This window comes from Vipera berus (assembly GCF_964194415.1).
Source record: "Vipera berus genome assembly, chromosome: 3".
Taxonomy (NCBI): Eukaryota; Metazoa; Chordata; class Lepidosauria; order Squamata; family Viperidae; genus Vipera; species Vipera berus.
In genome coordinates this window covers 71282942-71304686 of record NC_138204.1, presented here as the reverse complement: position 1 = coordinate 71304686, position 21745 = coordinate 71282942, and the positions used below count along the sequence as shown (strand labels likewise).

At 39.1% G+C, this 21745-nt stretch overlaps 1 protein-coding gene across 1 annotated transcript in view; it reads left to right on the top strand.

The window, feature by feature from the left end:
* The window catches only part of GNG12 (G protein subunit gamma 12), a 54350-nt gene extending 32859 nt beyond the window's left edge, over positions 1 to 21491 (top strand). The window contains exons 3-4 of the mRNA XM_081325752.1: positions 14561 to 14678; positions 18757 to 21491. Coding sequence (XP_081181878.1) covers positions 14583 to 14678; positions 18757 to 18882 — 222 coding nt within the window. The 5' untranslated portion in view covers positions 14561 to 14582 and the 3' untranslated portion in view covers positions 18883 to 21491. The remainder of the gene's footprint in view (positions 1 to 14560; positions 14679 to 18756) is intronic.
* The last annotated feature ends 254 nt before the right edge of the window (positions 21492 to 21745 follow it).

The window sequence follows — 21745 nt, the reverse complement described above, 5'->3', positions numbered from 1 at the left end:
ACTACCGAATCATCATTTGTGCAACCCCGGCTTAGGGTTAGGTTTAGGATGAGAATTAGGGTTAGTATTAGGATTAGGGGTTAAGATTAGGGCTAGGGTTAAAAGTGAGGGCAACAAGGCTGCATCAATGGCTTTGCTACAGCTGTTCTTACACTTCGTTGTTTTCTTGGAGGATTACATTATTGACTGTTTAACCATAATCTAGCTGTTAGTCTGGTTTTAATGACAGGTAAAATGGTAGTTAAAACCAGTTAGCTGATCCCAGCCTCCAGGTTATAGCTAATACATTTCCACTATAACAACAACGTGACCCGTGGCCCGGATTCAGAAAACAACAAATCAGACCACATCATAGACTGATACATTGGCAAACTAAATCAACAGAGAGCTTCTGGTTGCCTAGCTGTGAGTAGTGGATCAGCTGTTTTGGATGGTTTGCAATTATTCTTAACATGCAGTTTTGTAATCTGGACGTGCTGTTTGATCTGTCAATTGATTTTTTTTGAATGCTGACATGCTGTATTCCATTAGCTCCTGTTGGGCTGCCAGCTGTGTCTTGTCCATTTGTGCTTTACTAGGCTGAATTTCAGAAGACAGTTTATATGATGCTGACCTTGAACGTGTTTTGAAATTTTGGTCCAAAATTGCCTAGGGCTAATTTGGCTGAGCAGGATGTTTTTTTTTTAAAAAAATAATAACCTGACGTAGTTACTATTTATTTCTATCTCAGTACAAAGTGTTGCCTCTTACATTTAATTCACCTAAAATCTTGGAACTTAGTAGCCAAAGAACTCTCTTGATTTGTTTGTAAAAATACGGACCTACCTTTCTGGACCAAAGTAATAAATATAATAAAAATGCAACTAATCTCTCCCCCCACACATCAGGTCATAAAACAAAGGTTAACTCACAGCACCCATTTTCTCTCAGTGGTATGTACTCTCTACTGCCTGATATATTGCATTCAATACCTGATTCCACATTCTTCATTGATCGATATTAAGCAGGAATAGCAGAGGACAGCATCTTTTTAATTGTGCTGCCAGTTAAAGAGTGGAATGCCTTTCACAAATGCCTTTCACCAGAAGAACTGCTTTGCTCTCTCTTTGAGATTTTGTTTTCATGCCCTTACTTATCAGTAGACCATTCTATATATATAAAAAATGATTATCAATTTGTAGCTTAGGGTTGAACTGTGGGGCCCTTGGTGCTCTCTGAGCTGCGGACCTGTCCTCACGCTTCTATGGATGTCTCCAAACAAACCAGATATACCTCTCCATCCAGTTGTATCACTACCACGGACCTCAATCTACAACATTGTTAAAGAATTGACAAAAAAGCTTGGACATCTCACAGAGGGAAACAAATATTCCATCAACTCCCCACTACAGTGCCTCCAAAGAATCAAAGTCCTGGCAATAGATGGAAATGAAATCATGATCTTATTTGATGTCTTTACATCCATAGATCCAGAATTAGCAAAGAAATCCATGACAGCACTACTACACAGCACACCCAACCTAATCAAATGCACCAAAATTGAAATGCCCAGAAACGTGCATCTCATCAAGCTGTGTCTGACCACTTACTTTCAGTTCGACAGACAAATATATTAACAAATCAAAGGAACACCCATGGGATCCCTGCTTTCAGGACTCGGACCATAATGCAACACCTAGAATCTATAGTATTCCCATGGATCTGGTGCATAGAGGACACCTTTGTCATAATAAAAAAGGAATAACTAGAGAACACACACAAAACTCTCAACAACATCTTCAAAGGAATAAAAGTCATAAGGGAAGAAGAAAATAACAACACGTTACCCTTCCTGAATATCCTCAGGCAGCAATGGCAAATTAGAAACACAAGTCTATCATAAAACCACCCACACCAACCAAGTGGTCCCCTACCAAATAACAATCCAACCACCTACAAGAGAAGCTGTCTAATTTTTAGACGAGCACAAACTCGCCACAGCAAGCCTGGATATTAGAAAAAGGAAATACATCATCTATACATTTTCCAACAAAATTGACACCCAATTTTATCAAAAAGTGCCTGAGCACTCAACCCAATATAACACAGCCAACACAAACAGTGAAAAGGATAACACTGCCATACATAAAAAAAATCTCAGAAACTACCAACAGATTATTACAACCACATGGCATTGCCATAGCACACCAACCAACTAAAACCTTCAAAACATCCTAGGTACATCAGAAGATTCAGCAGCCCCAGAAGAAAAAACAGGAGTCATCCACAACATACAGCATAAGGACCGTAACTGCCACTGTGTAGGACAAACAGGCAGAAGACTAGCAGAACACATCCATGAACACCAACTAGCAATCAGAAGACATGTGGTAAACTCCTTAGTTTCACAATACATGAAAAGGCTTAGCCATAGATTCAACTGGGAAACTGTGAGCATCCTAGACCAAGCCAAGTCCAAAAATGTTAGAGAATTCTTGGAAGTCTGGCATTCAAACAAATCAGCAATCAACAGGCACATAGAGATAAACAGCATGTACATATCATTCGAAAGAGACAATCAGAAGGCCAAAAAGGAAACAAAAAGATCAAAACACCTCCTTACAAGCAATCAACACCCAGATGAACAGAGATTAACACTAAGATTAACACTAGGCGATCAATCAAGAAATCAACAATACCCAAATCAAACTCAGACAAACAAGCTAACAATAAACAACAACCCAATCAAGGAACCACCAAGACTACTCCCACCAACACTGACAGGACAAAATACAGGGCAAGATGTATAAATGAGAGCAAACCCCACTTCCTTTTATGACTGATGATGCTACCTAGTTTGGTAATGAAATGTCTGTAAGACAACAGCCAAGTTCAGCACCAAGAACCTCATAATTTTGATTATGGTCAGTGCTTTTCTTAAATATTCTTGTTGATGAAGTATAGGTAAATCCTTCATTACTAGGTTTATCGGTAATTTAGCAATAAACATAACTTTATAAAAATAGATCTGTTGTGTTTTACATATTAAAATTATAAGATACATGTTATTTTTTTATATAAAAGCATCCACTTTAAAACACATAGGTGATTTGGCAAATGAACTAATTACTACCTGAATTAAGCCATTATATCTCTGGTATTTAGTGCTTAAGAGAAAGAAGTTACATATTAATCTACTAGTAAAGATACTCAACCATAAATTAAGTTTTTTTTCAATCTCTTACATTCCACTCTTGGTGAAAACCGTTTACTAAAATCCATTTGCAAAAGAATGTGAACTGGGCACTGCTATTGGACTATTAACTCTGGCTCAAAGGTGTTTGGAACCAAGACTGTGGAGAGAGAGGAGTTATCAGTCAGGTCAAGTAGTGCAGAAACTTTAATGAAGTCAGAAGGAACTTAGAAAAATTAACAGTAAAATACCATGTTTAGCTGAAGGGACCCTAAATTTAAGACAATATTTCCACCTATTCCATAGCGTTTTAAAATGTTATATTCAAATTTAAAACCATGTTCATAACAGTGTTCATAACATTTCAGGTTAAATCAGTGGTGGGATTCAGCTGGTTCTCACCACTTCAGCAGAACCGGTAGCTAATTTTTTTTTGCCCAGGCCCACAATGGACTTCCGGAAGTGGCATCCACATAGAGAACCAGTTCACATATTTGAATCCCACCACTGGGTTAAATTGAAATTAGATTGGATACTTTGTGAACTAATTGCATAGGACAAGGACTGCCTCAGACTTTACACAAGAATAGTCAAGTTGGTTGCAAGTACCATCAAATTTCATTGAAGTTTCAGGCAATCTGAATGGCTCCCTCTTGGATGACATTAAATACCTGGCTCTTCTTCCGGACCTTGGGCTAAGATGGATGAAACCCCTTGTTAGATACCTTTGTCTTAAACTGCAAGTCTCTTGATGTTAGTTGCCCAGATTTGCCATTTTGTTTATTTCCAGGGCTGTACTTTTATTGATATTATTGTATTTATATCTTTATATACTGTGAGCTGCCCAGAGACAACACCAAAATCAAATAAATAAGCAAATAAATAAATAAATAAATAAATAAATAACATTGCATCATAGAATGTATGAATGAGAACAGGGGTCCCCAACCTGTAGGCTGTGGCCCACTAATGGGCCGTGAGGGGTTTTCAACCAGGCCACAGAAATAGCTGGTGTGCGCACGCACACGTGCATCTTCATTTGCGCAAGCAGTGGGTGAGCGGTGCGCATACACTCCATTTGTGTGAATGGCAGTCACACATGCATGCTGCTCGCAAAATGGAGCTGCACATGCATGTGCGTGCTTGCCTGCCACTCACGCAGAACCATCCCCTCTTCCCTCCGGCGGTCCGCAAATCGGAAATGTTGGAGAACTTTGAGTCAGAAGATACTGTAGGAATTATGTGTCCCAACTTCCCACTCAGTATAGGAATCCTCTGGACCCTCCTTTATATCATTTGAAAACGTTCAGCAAGACAGAATCCAACATATTACTTTTTCAGGCACTTAAGTTGAATTAATACAGTTTGCAAAATGCATATCTATATAATATATAATGCAAATAGGCTCCAGTTGGAAATCACTGTTTTATGTCCTTGTTTTAATAATCCTTTCCAAAAGCAACTTTTTATGAACTTAATTGTAAGGTGGTATTCACAAAAATGAGAGATGATATGACTATAATTGGTAAGAGCATTACTTTTCCTGTCAAGATAAATAAAGGGTAAGAAAATATAAGATTCCTACATCTTGAATAAAACTTAACATTTGGGCAGGTATATATTTTTGTTTTGCAATGTAATAGTTTTTTTTTAAGCCTGCAATTGCTATGGTTTATGAACTGCATGAATTCAACAATTCTGTTTTTCTTCACATTTGGGTAACCAGTCATTTCCACTTCTCTTTCGTTTGTTTTTCATTTACTTCATAGTTGGGGAGGAAGGCCGTCTTGTGAATTATAAACCAGAAGGATTTGGTAGTTCCCAAACTTATTCTTGACTTCAGAGGTCTCCCTGGGATAAAATAAGTCCTCATATTCATTTTTAGAATGGCTCTTCCCTGTTTGCTTGACACACGAGTTAATTCTGGAAAACTTTGAAAGTATTGTGGATTTCTTTGAGCAGGATGATTTTCTTCCTGACCTTATTGGGTGGGTGTCCCTGACTTGAAATAACCAAGAACAATCACACACTAGATCCACATACTGTTATTAACATTCTCAAAACTTCTTAACTTCACATTGGAACTACTAGTGCTCTTTAGATCAGGATGTACAACAATTTTCAAACTGAGGAAAGCCTTTTACATGAACGATCATCAGTCGTTGCTTTTTCTCCCTCTTGTTGAAATATAGAATAAAATTCTATACCAAAACATACTGGCAACTTCCCCATCTGGTTAAGGTCATGAAAATTTGCCTTGGATATATATCTTTCTCATGCAGCTAATTGGAAAATAACCCAAGTAGCACTCTAAACAATGGCCAAAAGGGAAAAAAGTGGGTTGGGACCAGAGCAAAAATTTAAATTATTTACTTTAAATTATATTTAAATTGAATATAATTAATATTACTTCCCATAAAACTGGCAGGTTCCCCCTATCATAATAAACCTTTTCAGAGACAACTTTTACAAGGGCTTTACAAAAGCTGTGGGATGCTTATTTATTTTAATAAAAGCTTCAAGGTTGTTTTTTTAAGCTGAGGAGAGAAAATATATTAGCCCTCTAAGTGAGCAGTAACTTGCTTTTGTTGATGCCTAAGTGTGAGAGGCTTACCCAGATTTAACTACAGGTAATAGAAAGAATGATGTAATTTTCAAAAATATGCTACAAGCATGGGTAACGTTTATCTAGAGAAAGAATCACTTTGGCTGTGTGATTTCATTACAGTAGATCAGCATCACAGCAGTGAGTAAGCCTGAACTCACCAAATCATGCTGAGTCATGCAAGATGAGAAAGGACTTATCACTTGCCTTTTATGGAAAGGCTGATGCTACAGTTATGAAAAAAGTAGTCCCAGCAATAGGTCCCATTGTTTCGGTAGAGCTTGACTGATCATCTCACACAAAGAGAAAAACATAAGGGTCACGATGGAGCTAAAATTAAGCACTGCTGAATTAGCTTTTGTTCACCGAGAAGGGTGTGCATTGAATTTAAAAGTGCTCCGTCTTGTTTGGATCAAGTGCAGAAGTCATCATTCTGGATGGGAAAGCCAGTCACTCATTTCCCTTTCTGTCCCCCCCATCCCCTCCCCCCCAAAAAAGAGAATGTGTCTTAATTTTCTGTCCTATAATGCTATGTCCTACTTACCTTTTTAAAAACAGCTGTTGTCACTGTCTGGTTATGTTGATCATGCTCCTAACTGAGGCAGGCCTTGCAGAGTTACTGGTAGAGTTGTAAATATGTCAGTTTAGAGGCTCTCTGAGGAATTGAGGAGGATTCTGGCAGTGGGCAGTGTAAATTCTGGTAAACAGTCTTTTGCAGACCATAGCAATCACGGAGACATTCTTGAATAAGGTATCCAGTAGCCAGAATTTTATTTATTTAATTCACAATAGGAAATGTGATCCTGCTATAGCTTGTTGGGGTTTTGTTAATTCTGTAAACTGCATGCAATTCTGATTCTGTGATTGCATGCACAGTTAATGAAGCATTCAAAACAAAGCAAAGCAATGTGATAGCCTTCAACTCCCATAATCCCTGACTGTGATCCATGCTGCCTGGAAGTTACGAAAAGTTTACTCCAATACATCTCAAACATATGCATTTTTAATACTTCCCTCCTTTCTGTGTTTTCTAGAGAATGTCATATATTGTTCAATGATAAAACTATGCTAGACTGAGTGGCTCTGAGTGTTGGGGCCTTCTGGTGACAAGGTGCTTCCTGGATGGAATGGTCCTGTCCTAGACGGACCCGGCGCACAATCTGAGGGACCTCTCGGACTCGACGGCTTCTGCTGGAAGTGGCAGCCATGGCTGCGAGGGCCTTTGCACACTTTTGGTTGTGCACCAGTTGCACACATTCCTGGACTAGAAAGCTCTGCTTATAATCACTTCTGATCTTTCATTTGGATAGCTGCAATGTGCTCTACTTGGGCTCCCCTTGAAAAACATTCAGAAGCTTCAACTGGTACAAAATGTGGATGTTAAATGAAATAGCATGTGGCTGCATTGCTTAGTGACAGCATTTCCAGTAGACCCGGTTTGTGTTTGTTAGGTCAGTGGTTCCCAGTCCTGGCACCAGGGACCAGTTTTGTGGAAGACGTTGTTTTGTATACTGCCTTTTGTTCCAGAAGACATTTACTACAAATGGAACAAATAAAACGTAAAGTTAGAGGTGATTGTGTTGCAGATCATTTAATGATCGTTTAAGTTACAATGGCCTGGAAAAGAGTGCTTTACACTTCTGGTTATCATAAAATATTGTGCTGTTCCCCCTACAGTCACGTGATTCTGATCTGGGTGCTTGGCAATCTGTTTTCACTTACGACTGATTACTGATTACCAGCCTACCATCATTTGATTGCTATTTGCGATCTTCTCTGCTACTTCCCCAGAAAGTCAATGGGGAGGCCATCAGGGAAGGTGGCAAGCTGCTGCCATCTGCTGAGAAGACTCCATCTCGCCTCTAGGGCCTGGCTAAAAGAACTGCTTATAAAGAGAAGCTAAACTCTGTTAGTGAGGCAGAGAAATAGAGTTCAGATCCTGATGATTTGAGCTCCATTCCTGCACCCTGCGGAAGGTGTTCCATTCATGCACAGAGGGGAAGTGTGACATCCTTTGGCAGGCAGCTCTTTCAGCCAGCCTTTAGAGATGAAAGGGAGCTGAAATCTGAGCAGAGAGCGGAGAGGCAACACGCTAAGGTAAGGAGCCCGGGATGCCTCAGGAGAGTGAGGAACACCTAGCATAGGCATTTGGATTTCAGGAGGGAGGATTTTCAGCTCCTAAGTGAAATCTCCCATCCACTCATCCCCGAGGCATCCTGGGCTCCTTACCTTGGGACTCCATTGTGGGAAGTCAGCTCCCCAGAGAAGGAAATATTAAAAGGGCAGAAAAATATATTTCCTAAAAAGATATTGAAGAACCAGGAAAGCATGCCCAGTTTTCTTAATAGTCCCAGGTCTCCTTCCCCCAAGCAGAAAACCAGTTCTCTAGACCAGTGTTTTTCAACCACTGTTCCGCGGCACACTAGTGTGCCGCGAGATGTTGCCTGGTGTGCCGTGGGAAGAATTGAAAAAACACTGACCTAGGAGACAGCGGTGAGAGGAGGAGGAGGAGGAAGAGGAGGAGGAGGAACAGCCACGGGCGGAGCGGTGCTGCAAGACTCTCTGGCGGGGAGCCTTGGCTAAGCTGACGGCCCTACTTTGCTGGAAGCAAAAGCCCGGGAAAAGAAGTGGGCTCGACCTCTCTAGGCACCAGGGCTCCACGGCAGCGTAGCTCCGCCCCCTTCTCTGGCTTCGGAGGGTCTCTTGCTGAAGAGAGAGAAGCTGGGGAGAGGCGACCGGCTCGCTTATCGGAAGAGGACGGACGGGCGGCCAGCCCGGCTCGCCTGAGCTGTCGCGTGGTTGGTTGCCTGCAATGTTCGAAAAAGCTCTTCTTCCCCAGCACGCGCCGCTTACTCCTTACTCCCCGCGCGGCTGAGGATGCGAGACTCCCGCCTGGTCGGCTGCCTGGTTGCTCGCTGCGACCCCTCGCCCCAGCCCGAAATAGAGGGATCTGACCGCTTCGCTCTTGGAGGCTTCGCTTGCGTCTGAAAAATTACATGGCTGATTTTTTTTTAACCTGTCCTTTTGATACGTTGCATAATAAAATGTCCTTTGGACCAAAGCAATTAAAAACCTTTGGGGTTTCCCCCCCCCTCTGGAGTGAAGTGCTTTTGATGGTAAAGGTGAGAAAGAAAGAAAAAAGGAAGGGAAAAAAGGAGAAGGGGAAGGGGAAAAGGGAGGGAGAAAGAAAAAAAAGGAGAATAGAAAAGAAAGAGAGAGAGAGAGGAAGGGAGGAAGGAAGGAAGGAAAAAAAGCAGGAAGAAAAATTAAAAAGAAATGCAAGTAGCTTCCAGTTTCCACAACAAGTAGAAAGCAAGAAATTGAGAGAGGGAGGGAAAGAAAGTGGGAGAGAGAAAGGAAGGAAGGAAGATAAAGAAAGAAAAGAGAGGGAGGGAAGAGAGGGAAGGAAGGAAGAAAGAAAAGAAGGGGAAAAAGAAAATACAGAAAGATAAATTAAAAAGAAATGCAAGCTTTCCTTTTCCTTCACAGCAAAAACAAACAAACAAAAGCCCCAAAATAAAATAAAATAAAATAAAGAGGCTAATAATAATAATAATAATAATAATAATAATAATAATAATAATAATAATAATAATAATAAGAAGAAGAAGAAGAAGAAGAAGAAGAAGAAGAAGAAGTTGGAAGGGACCTTGGAGGTCATCTAGTCCAACCCCTTGAGAACACAGGCCATCCTCGACTTACGACCATTCGTGTAGCGACCGTGGGGAGGTCCAACGGTGTGGAAAACGGTGGAGTGCCTCGTGATTTTTTTCATGAAACAAGTGTGCCTTTGCCCAAAAAAGGTTGAAAAACACTGCTCTAGACGTGCAAATGTAAACCATCAGGAAGGTTGGAGCTGGAAGCTTAGGAAGACAAAGACATACCCCAGCCCCAGGAAAGCAGGATATGACCTTTGGACACAACCATCAAGAATACCAGAAAGGCACACCCAGACTCAGGTCAGAATACGCGACATAGGAAATACAAAGCCTGACACAGGAAATAACTCCAAACAAAAGACTCCAGGGGATATAAAAACCCACTCCCTACATTTTATTTATTTATTTTATTTATTTTATTAAATTTATATACCGCCCTATTCCCATAGGACTCAGGGCGGTTTACAGGGAAAATTAAAAGCATAACATACAAAAATTGAAATCAGTTAAAACAATTAATTAATTCAAGTCCCCGAAATTTAAAACTAAAACCCAATTAAAAATCAAAACCCCTCAGTCTGGCCCAGACAGCTCGAAGAGCCAAGTTTTCAGGTCCCGGCGAAATGAACGAAGGTCGGGGGCAGTCCTAAGTTCCGTGGGAAGTTGGTTCCATAGGGCCGGCGCGCCCACAGAGAACGCTCTTCCCCTGGGAATAACCCGCCAGCATTCCTTAACCGGCGGTACCCTGAGAAGGCCCTCCCTGTGGGAGTGCACAGGACGATGGGAAGTTGATGTGTTCCCTTAGATAATCCGGACCCAAGCCATTTAGGGCTTTATAGGTCATAACATGTGCTTAGTCCTTTTTCTGCTGGAATCATCTTTCTGTCTGCAATAAACTGTACCCTTCTTCCTAAAGCAGTCACCATGTTGTTTATCCCCGGCTTGGACTGAACCATGATGAAGACTTTTCTTCCTACACTATCTGCCTAACGACCTGCACAATAGCTTAATGACCACTTCCAGAAATGCCAGGTTTGAGGTCATTGAGCAAAGCAATCATGTGGCCAGTCACCTCACATTTCACTTAATGACCATTTTGTTCCATAACCAAGATTCCAAGCTCGATGGTAGTCAGTCGAGGATTACTTTTGTGTTTTTAACGCACTAAATTGCTAGCAAATTACCCTTGGAAAATGATTCCCAAATTTTCTGCTAATTGTTAGCTACCCCAAGTAGTGATTAGGCAAAGATTTATACATCAAATTTATACATGAGTCTGATATCTTCACAAGTAATGTGTACAAGAATAAAAATGTGTGCCACTTCTGGCTAACCATCTCCACACGTGCACAGCTGGTATTATTTACCATAAGTATCTTAGCTGTACTGTTAACCAGTTTTTAGCATGTTTTTGTAAAAGGATATGAAACTTAACTTGCTGAAAGTTTCTTTCTGAAGACCAAGTAATTGCTTGTCGTACCAGTACAATAAGCACCATCCTGCTGTGTGTCAGTCTATGACTAGCTTAATGCTCCTGCCTGCATTGTTGTTGCCCTGCCAGTTTTATTAAGATGTTTATTTCGTCCTTTAAGGCAAGAAGCACTTTTGTTGTTTCTCTAAAATAAGTATGTTAAGTGACTAAGATTTTATATTTTGCTCCCTAACCAACAACAAAAAAAAAGGATTTGAAAGTTGGTTTTGCCTTGGAAATAAATTCCTATCGTTTGCTGCTTTTCTTCTCGTATCATGTACCTCCCAAGATTTATTTGCTAGACAAAGAACCAAAATGCCTGCCAGGATGCTTGACTGATGATGTAATCTGCAATTGGCAAAAACCTTTTCCCTGGATCTGATTCACTGGATACATACCTACATTGCAGAAGGCTTTTTGTTTTGTTTTGTTTTACTCCAGGCTTAGGGTGACTAGATGCTTTCTTCTGATAAATTTCACTGGCAGTATATTTACCTGAAATATTTTTGTTTTTGCTTTTGTTCACAACTAAAAAAATATGTACCGTACACATTTCTAGTGAATGTTATGGATACCTGACTTTAATGTTGCCAAATCACTGATCAGAGATGTATAAATAGAAGCAATAAATTAATAAATAAAGCTCTTTTAGAGCCAATGAGGAAGCCTGATGTTAATATGGCTAATATTTATATTTCTAACCATCCTCTAAAACCTTGTCTATAGGAATCATATGGCATTTAAAAATAAGATGTAAATTGGAACCCAAGCTTATTCAACTCACTGATTGAAAGTGGGAGTTTAACTTGTCTGGATTATTGTCTGTATAGGTCCTGAGCTGTGAGAACTGGAAACTGTTAAAAAATTACTGTAAATGAGGATCAGAACTCATAGACTCCCAGTTTCTAACCTGGTACTTTAACCGCTATATACCACACTTGTTTCCCTAACATATTAATACATCGATTTGTTGAATGGCTCAACAACTGTGATAGTGCTGAAGCCCAAGACAGCATATGACCCCTTCTGTCAAGGGGGAAGAAGGCAGGAGCAATTATTTAACCCACTGGCTATTGAAGGTTGAGACCTTGGAATTAAACAGAGAAGGAATTGATTTTGGTTTGCTCACAGAATGTATGGAGAAAACTTGTTATCAACTGGCTTCTCTATTAATATTTAGCTTTGAGTTTGTTTTTCTTTTATTAAAAGCAATAATTTTCATAGAATGCAAATGGATTCCCATGTGTGAATCAATAATGCTTGGGTCAGTAATTTTGCTAGGCTTTACTTGTCAGTTTGGGGGGGGGGCGAAAGCCCTAATAAGCAGGCATATACATAGAATGAAGGCTATTGCTAAGCACATTGGTTTGTGCTTAAATTGTAAGCCGCCCTGAGTCTTCGGAGAAGGGCGGGATATAAATGGGATTTAAAAAAAACAAACTCAGATCATTAATGGTAGTAAGTACGGTGCCAGTTCTTCTGCAGATAGATGTAGCTTTGGAAGTCTGTATCTCTGAAGACTGCTTTGTAATTTTTAATATATGTATGTCACAGATTACACTATTTTAAACAGGGTGTCAAGGACTTTTGGGAGCAGGCACTTTTGAAAATCATTAAAATATCTACTAGCTGGCTCTGAAACTCAGATTAATAATTTAGTTGTTCTGCTTTAAGTTTTAGCAGCATTGTCTACAGAATTGCTATCGTACTGGTGTTTTTATGAGCAGAATCAGATTACATTAAGAGTTTCATTCTGTTTATCTGCTTATTTATACATAAAGCTCAGAATTCTCATTTACAGAATTTGGCTGCAGTAGAATGTCTGTTCTCAAAACTAGGAGCAGAGCATTCCAGTTTTGGCAGTATTCAGGCATAATCTTGAAAACTAGTCAGGAGTGGTATTTCAGTAATTCACGTGGCTTCCCAGAGGTTAAAAAGCCATTCCAGCAAAACCATCTTGTGCTACAGTGGTCATTCGTTGGCTGAACATGATGATCAGAGTCTGCAGATCATTGGAAGGGATCCAACAGTAGGATATTAAGGCCTGTGACTCAGCTCTGAACACTCAGTGCCAAGCATGATAAGCAATGTCATTGGGATTGGGCAAAGAAAATGAATGTGATCTTCTTAAATATGCTTTATGTTCCTGTGAATGGGTAATTTGATTTAGTCAAGAAGCTGATTTTATAACCTTACATTATTTCAGATTTTTGGAGGTGCAGATTTTTTTAGAAGAAATAAGATAATATTTTGAAAAGCAGTATTGCTTATGCAGTTTGAATAACTCTGAAGAAACATCAGTGAAAAAATTACTAACATTGAAGTGCTGAAAGTTGAATACATTGAGGAAAATGTTTTTTAAAAAAGATCCAATAAGCCTCCTTCATCCCAAACATTTGAGAAAGGAGAACAGTGGATAAATCTGCTAAATGTTTTAGCTCCAGTCAGGGGTAGGCAACCTTGGCTCTTTTATGACTTATGGACTTCAACTCATAGAATTACTGAGCCAGCTATGCTGGCTCAGGAATTCTGGGAGTTGAAGTCTATGAGTCATAAAAGAGCCAAGGTTGCCTACCCGTGCGTCTAGAGGATATATTTGGGGGTGCAGTTACTGCGCCCATTGGCAGACAGAGTTGCATTAAAAGCCTGTGATGATTTTGATCCTTGGTATGTGTACTTCCTGCCTTTCTTATTTTTATAAATAACTCAGGTTGGCAAACCTACCTAATACGCCTTCCTGCTCCTGTTTTCCTCATAACAATAACCCTGTGAGGTAGGTTGGCCTGAGAGAGTGTGACTGGCCCATAGTCATCCAGCTGGTTTTCATGTCTTAGGTGGGAGCAGAACTCACAGAATCCTGGTTTCTAGCCTGGTGCCTTAACTACTAGACCAAACTGGCTTGTGCGCGTTCTCATTCTCACACTCTCTCTGTGTGCATGTGCATACATATACACACCTACCCACACAGAGAGCTGTCTTACCTATGGTATAATTAGCAGATGGTCTAATGGGCATAAACCTTGAATACTTGCCTGTACTTGCCTTAACCATTAGACCAGGGGTCTTCAAACTTGGCCCTTTTATGACTTGTGGACTTCAACTCCCAGAATTCCTCAGCCAGGCACCCTGGTTGAGGAATTCTGGGAGTTGAAGTCCACAAGTCATAAAAGGTCCAGGTTTGAGGACCCCTGCATTAGACCAAATAATATTTAGCAGGTGATCTAAAGAGACCAACTGCAGAAGAATAGAAAAGTACTTTGAACATTAAAGGTGTATAACATTCAGTAAAAAGAATACATTTTTGTATACCTTATTACTTTTTGTGTGTGAATAAATACACTGCATGTCTTTTGAAAACACCAAGTCTACTGCTTGTTTCCATTTATAAAATGGAAAAAAATTGAAAAAAAGATTATTCACGGTTATGAACTGGCACTCCTAGTGTGCTTAAAAATAAAAGATTTCTACATTTATAAACTCATTGTTCCCAATATTTTATCAACTTTACTATTGCAAAGCTATTTACTTCTTCTGTTGTGAAAGCTTAGTTACTATTACACTGGAAGACATGAAACACTCTGAACCTTTGTTCCAGTTGTTGATTAATTATGATTTTTAGCCAGCAAAAGCAACCCATGGTCTTTTCTTTACAGGGCTTGGAAGAATTCACTGAGAATGTCTAGCAAAACCTGTGGCACAACAAACAACATAGCTCAAGCAAGAAGAACTGTTCAGCAGTTGAGAATAGAAGCATCTATAGAAAGGATAAAGGTTAAGCAAAATATATTCTCTTGTTAGAACTATGTGTTTATTATTTAAAGTGCATTCTCTGTCTCTCCTATTACATTTTAAAATGCTTTTAAAAATCAAATTATTGAAATTATTGGAATATGGCTTTGTGGGTCTAATTTCTTTTGCTTAATGAAACTTCAGGGCCAATAGTTAGATCCCTGTAATAGAAACACATTTGGAGATTATGCTGGTTAGTCACATAACTCATGATGTACGGTAATTTTGATCCTGTTCTGATCAGTTTTCAAAGAGTCATCCTGCTGACTTCCAAAGAAACAGAGTCCCAGGACTCTTACACAATTTCCCTCCAACCTTTTGTTGGATCGGGACAAATAAAAAGGATAAATACAAGAAATAATTGGTGAATTGGAACAATAGAGCAAGCGTCAGGAAAGTGAAAGGCTAGAATAAAGAAATCAAAGCAAAGAATCCCAAGAAGAACAAAAAGATCTATTATGTATATTTGAAATAAAAAGAAAAATATTAGTATATACTCAGTGTTAGCAGAAATCTAACAGTTGCTCAAATTCTATTTTGATGCAGTCTTCTTGTTGTAAAGAGCAGGAGGAAGTGCAGAAATTAACCTTGAGGTTGATAAAAATATGATCGGAGAATTCATCTTTAATAAGTTTACACCTCTAGTATCAGATTAATTGCAGGGTAGAGAGGAACTAGTTGATGATTTAGTCACAATTCCCACATATTTTTCAAAATCAGAAAACACAGAAAGCAAAACATTTAGCAAATTACAGACCAATCAGTTTGCCATCAATACCTGCAGAAGTTCTAGAGCAAATCATAAGCAACTGTCAGCATCTTAAAAACAGTGATAACAAATCAGCATGGATTTGTCATGAATGAGTCTTTGCAGACAGATGATTATCTCTTTTTTTGATCAAGCAAATTCCATAATAGGTTGTGGGAATGCTGTAGGCTAAGGATGTGAAAAATATAAATGGTTGTAAACCTGATATACACTCTTCCATTGTGGAAGTTCTGCCAAACTGGTTCGGCAAGCCATTCTTTGGCAAAAACAAAATCCAGAATACTTTGGTAATTGGGTTTCATCCAAAACAAAAATGATTTTATATGGCAAATTGGGAAAGATTAATTCATTTAATCCCCTGTTTTCACTCCTCCTGTACACAGTTTGTGTGCTGGCTTGTCTGCCTTTTATCTTTTGAGACCCTTTTGATCTGTATATAAATCAAAATATCTGAAACATGCATGGTTTGGTCTAAGTACAGACCATCGAAAGCCAGTTCTCCTATGCATGGAAAAATTCATGCGTGGAGGATACTACATATTCTTCCCGTAGACATACAGGTAATCCTCGGTTAACGGCCATTCATTTAGCGACCTTTTGAAGTTAGGACAATGCTTGAATGAATGGTGGTGACGACCAGTCCTTGGAAGTTCCAACTGTCCTCCCACTCCCCCATGATCACAGTTGGATACTTGGCAACTGGCTTGTGCTTATGAGAATTGCAGTGTCCCATGCTTACATTATCACAATTTCTGACCTTTCCTGGCAGCTTCCCACAAGCAAAGTCAATAGGGAAGCCAGCAATGAAGGTCACAAGTTGCTCTGGTAAGTCTCTCTCATCCACATGCCCTTCCCAAACCTCACTGCACCTGGTTGGTACCCCAGCCGCTCGCATACTCCCATGCAGCCTCTCCCCACTGTCAGCAGCAACTCCAAGTCCTGACATGCTTCCTCCATACCTCCCTGGCCACCCCTGCACCTCCTCAGTCCCTCTCACAACCAGCAGCAGCTATTTACCTGCCTCCCTGCCTGCTTGCAAGCCACCTAAGACTGGCAACTTCCTGCTGGCTTCCCCACTGACTTTGTTTGTTAGGACATTGCAAAGAGGGCCTCACTTAACAATCCACCATTCTCCTTAACAATGGCAATGGGCATTGCCATTGCTGAACGATGCGACCATATGATTTTGCACTTTACATCTGCATTGCTTAGTGATGGAAATTCTGGTCCAGATTGTAATTACAACTGACATATATTTTGACGTCATCAAAAGCGTTTGACATGCTGATTAGCAAGCTGGTTAAGTATGGGTTGGATGGCATGATAATTAAGTTGATACATAACTGGTTCAAAGCTCAGTTTGCAGGCATGTTTATCAATTGTCCTCGATCTGATAGAGGAAGGAATAAGTATTCTTCAGGTTTTTTTCAACACTGACATGGGTGAAAAAGTAAAGGGAATACTTAACAAATCTGCAAATGACAAAAAATTGGGGAACAACACTTTAGTAAACACATACCAATTGCATAAAGATAGGCTGTGGAGTACTTGGCTTAGTAAGAGTAAAAGTAGTCCTCAAGTTATGAGCCATAGCTTAGCAGCCATTCAAAATTCTGATTGATTCCCTCAAAGGTACTTATGATACAGTTCCAAAGTATCAATCAATCAATCAATCAATCACACACACACACACACACACACACACACACACACACACACACACACACACCCCAATGATCATGTCACCACATGTTTGGAATTCTCTAACTGGCCCACAAGTTCAGTCATTTGCAGTGAGCTGCAGTCATATGACCACGTTTTAATTCTGGTTTTCGACAAAAACAACCCACAGCAAACAATGAGCTCACTTTATGGCTGCAGAGTTTGCTTAACAACCACCACACGTGGTGACCAGCTTTCCTACTTTCACGACTTACAACCATAATGGGCAAATTCCATTGTGGTCATAAGTCGAGGATTACCTGTATTTGTGAAGAAAATGGAATAGTAGTTGATTACAAATTAAATACAAGTAGCAGGCTACCAAAACAAGCAAATGCAGTTAATAGAAGTATAATTTCCAAATTACGGAAAGTAGTAATCATTGTTCTGCTTTGCTCAGATCCAATTTCAAGTACTGTGCCGTTTTCAGTCACCATGTCTTACAGATCTGGGTTTAGAGAAGGACAACCAGAATGATTTCAGGGAACAGGAAACCAAATCTCAAGAAGAGAGATTGAACAGGCTGGAGATGTTTAACCTTGAGAAACAATGCTTGAGAGGGCCTATTATAGCATTCTTCAAATTAAGGGATGTCACATAGAAGGTCAAGCAAGGCCTGTCCATTCCTATTCCAAAGTGCAGGTCATGGAAGAATAGATTTAAATCCTAGAAAGATAGGTTCTGATTGAATGTTAGTAATGATGTACAAATCATAAAACAGGTTGACAGTGGATCCAGTTATTCAAAGAGGTGATAGGCTCCCCTGTTTTGAATGTTGAAGCAGAAGGACATCTCTCTACCAAGGATGATTTAATTGTGAATCCTGCATCGAGCAAGGGGTTGATTTGATGGTCTGAATAGACTCTTCCAATTCTTGTTCTGTGATTCTCTAGCCATTTGTAGAAAGCTGCCATCAAGATGATGATGATGATGTTGTTGGAAAGGACCTTGGAGGTCATCTAGTCCAACCCCCTGCTCAGGCAGGAAACCCTATATCATTTCAGACAAATGGCTGTCCAGTCTCTTCTTAAAAACTTCCAATGTTGGAGCATTCACAGCTTCTGGAGGCAGGTTGTTCCACTGATTAATTCTTAAAACAGTCAGGAAATTTCTCCTTAGTTCCAGGTTGCTTCTCTCCTTGATTAGTTTCCATCCATTGCTTCTTCTCCTGGCTTCAGGTGCTTTGGAGAATAGCTTGACTTCCTCTTCTAGATTATGTTTCTGTTGTATCTTGATCAACCTGGTCCCTTAGAGCACCAGGGCTGTGATTTCTTTGTGAAAAATAATGCCAAAGGCGTTCCCAGACTTCTTAAGATGCATATGTGAAGAACAGAAAATGAAAAGCAATGCATACCTACTTTTAATTATATTTCTGCATAAATATGGCTTCTCATTTTGCAATTTGTTTATTTACCACTGACGTCTCAATTCATAAACAAAATCTAAAAGACTACAGAGCATTTTTTTGTGTACACAGGGACATATTCAATGAATGTATATTCAAATTCACTTCATTAAGGGAAGCTTTTTTGGAAAATTTATAATTCTGCACCTTTTTTTCCTCCACAGGTGTCGAAGGCATCAGCAGATCTAATGTGCTATTGTGAGGAACATGCCAGGAAGGATCCTTTACTAATGGGCATACCTACTTCAGAAAATCCCTTCAAGGATAAAAAAACCTGCATTATTCTATAGGCAAAGCAGCAAAATGCCTTCAAAACCTTCCCCTGCAAAACCAACCTAGCCAATTCTTAGAGAAGTAACCTGAAGGTCACCTGGTAGCCATTGCATAAAACAGCAACTTATTTCCACCTTGTGTATGAATGAACTTTTTAAGTTTCCTTGAATGTTTGTTTGTCCCATCCTAAATGCCAGGCATACGGTTCTAAAAGTTACTTCTTGCAAAATGGAAGGGTTCTGCAAATGTTGTTAGGCATGGATTCTGTTGGCTTTGTTGGGTTGAACTGGGCTGGGCTGGGATAGGCTTGATTTTAAAATGCAGTGAGTGTTCACAGATCCAAGGATTGAACTATCAAGACCAAAGTTGCCTGAGCTTCATTTACAGAGTAGTGAGGTAGACAAGCCTAGAGTGCTAATCAAGCTTTCTTTTGCATTTGATTTTATACCAGTGTGTACCTTGTATATGTAAATGGAGTCTATATCTAGGGTGTATGCATATGTTTGTTTAGATGTATAGACACATTCCAGAGTGCATTCTTTAAGTGCACTCTTCAGAGTTCATTGATGCATTTATTCATAGGATTTCTGCAGTTCATGCTTTCACTATTTAGTATATCTTAAGCTCTCAAAAATGTCTTAAAAACCTACACATTTGTACATACCATCAATTCTGATTCTCAAAATAGTTTTGAAAAGTGACATGTAGCTCCTTTAATCTTACCTTTTGTTTCCATCGAAATGTAGACTACACTAAATTCATATTGATTGTGATAATGGTGTCTAAAAATTTCTCCTTTCTTTTTTGTCTTTAAGAGGAATTCTGTCCTTTGCCTTTCCTACACAGTTTCTAATGAACTGATTTTTGAGAAGCTTTCAGGCTTTTTTTTAGTTTGATCCCCAAATGTACATTTCATAAATGTCAAAGAATCACTAAGTAGGAAGAGAGACTCCGAGTAAAATCTATGGTGCTACTGCTTCTGCACAAGGCCTATTAAAATCAGTGGTTGTGCTAAATAAATGCTTGAAGGATTATAGCAGTTCTCAGCAGCAGCAACCAATCTCTTCTATGTGTTAACATTATTAATGAATTTGGGGACCGTTCACATGGTAATGAGATGCTGAATAGAAAGAAGCAACACTTATATATTTTAAGCCAGGAGTATGTATCTGTATTCTGTTTGGCCTTTAAATTTTTATTGTATTATTGTGATCTGCCATAGCTCTGTATTTTGAAGGTGGATTAATCGTAGCTTTTTGTTGTTGTTCCTCAAGAGGGGAAAAGAATTGCCCCATATATAAAGGTCCTCAACTGCACGGTTAGATTTCCTTCATAGAAACTTTAGCACAGAGTGCAAAGTCAACCAATAGTGCTCATCCAGAAGCATTCATTTTCAACCAGCCAAGGGACACCCCCCCCCACTTCAAAGGTTTCTTCCTGTTAGGAAGACCTAGACTTCCATTGTGTTTGTATCTGCTTGGTAACAGCTAAACACATACTTGGATTCACCGTTAACTGTATTGAGAAGCTAGCTGCAGAGCTGGTAAGCCAAAGTCCCTACCCAACTTACTGGTGCTCTTCACCGCATTAATCAAGCTGCTTGTGGAGAACTGTATTAGTGCTGCATGCTGCTGTGTTGATACTGTAGTTCTTTTTGCCTTCATGTTCCCAAAATATAAATTTAACACATTTTATAAACTAAAATAGCTTCCTAAAGATAGCACGGAACTGATAACAAAACCACACTTCTGCTTTTTTATGATTTTCCTTATTTTATGTCAGTCTGCTCATCACTTAAATCAACGTACAATTAATTAATTGGATTAGCTGGAATTTGGTGCCATCTTAATTGCTATCATACTTTTAAAAAGTGTCTTCTCTGACATCAAGTCTTAAGTTCCTATCCCCAAATCACCAGATGACCTATCTTTTGGTTTGTTTTAAGATATTAGACAGCGGTTGATTTTTCAGCTATATAAATCTGCTTTATGAAGAATGATCCTTGCAACATGATCCATGTTAGCCCATGGCAACAACAACATGGGTTAACTTGCACTTCTGTTAATTGTGTTGAACCAGACAGTACTTAGGCTTGTGTTATGATCTTAACATAAGAAGTAAAATCCAGTAGAAAAGGTCAACCTATGTTTGACTTTCCTACTTGGAAGTGGTTAATTCACACCGGTACATGGTCTTCTGGTGTACAGATCATGTACCTAAGCTTGTACATGATGGCCATAAAGTATTGAAGCTCTTAAATGTCAGAGTTGATACTCATTGCAATAAGCCTATAATAAATGAGGAGAGACTGCATTGGCAGGTCTGTCAACTCTAAGAGAGTCGGCATAATTATTTGTAATGAATACATTGGTATTGCCATTAGTAAATGGACACCTGAACATTATATTACTTGTAAGAGCTGAAGTTGATGCTGGACCTTTTCTCACCTATCACCGACCCAACCTGTTTCCTACAAATCCTATTCCAAATATCAGTATTTTTTTAAACAATTAGAATGTTGCTCTTTTTAGACCTATTCTCATCAGATGAATGCAATTTAAAAAATTCTCAATGCGTTCACCAATTTTATATTTTCATATAAAATGAATGCTATTTAAATGATTGTGATAATTTATATATATATATATATATATATATATATATATATATATATATATATATATATATATATATATATATATATATATATATATATATATATATATATATATATATATATATATATATATATATATATATATATATATATATAAACTGATATGCAAACAAAAGCATTTTCCATGTTGCAAACACTACTCTGTCACCAGCAAATACTGCTCCGTATGCTTTAAGGTAGAATAAATTTGGACACTTTCAGCT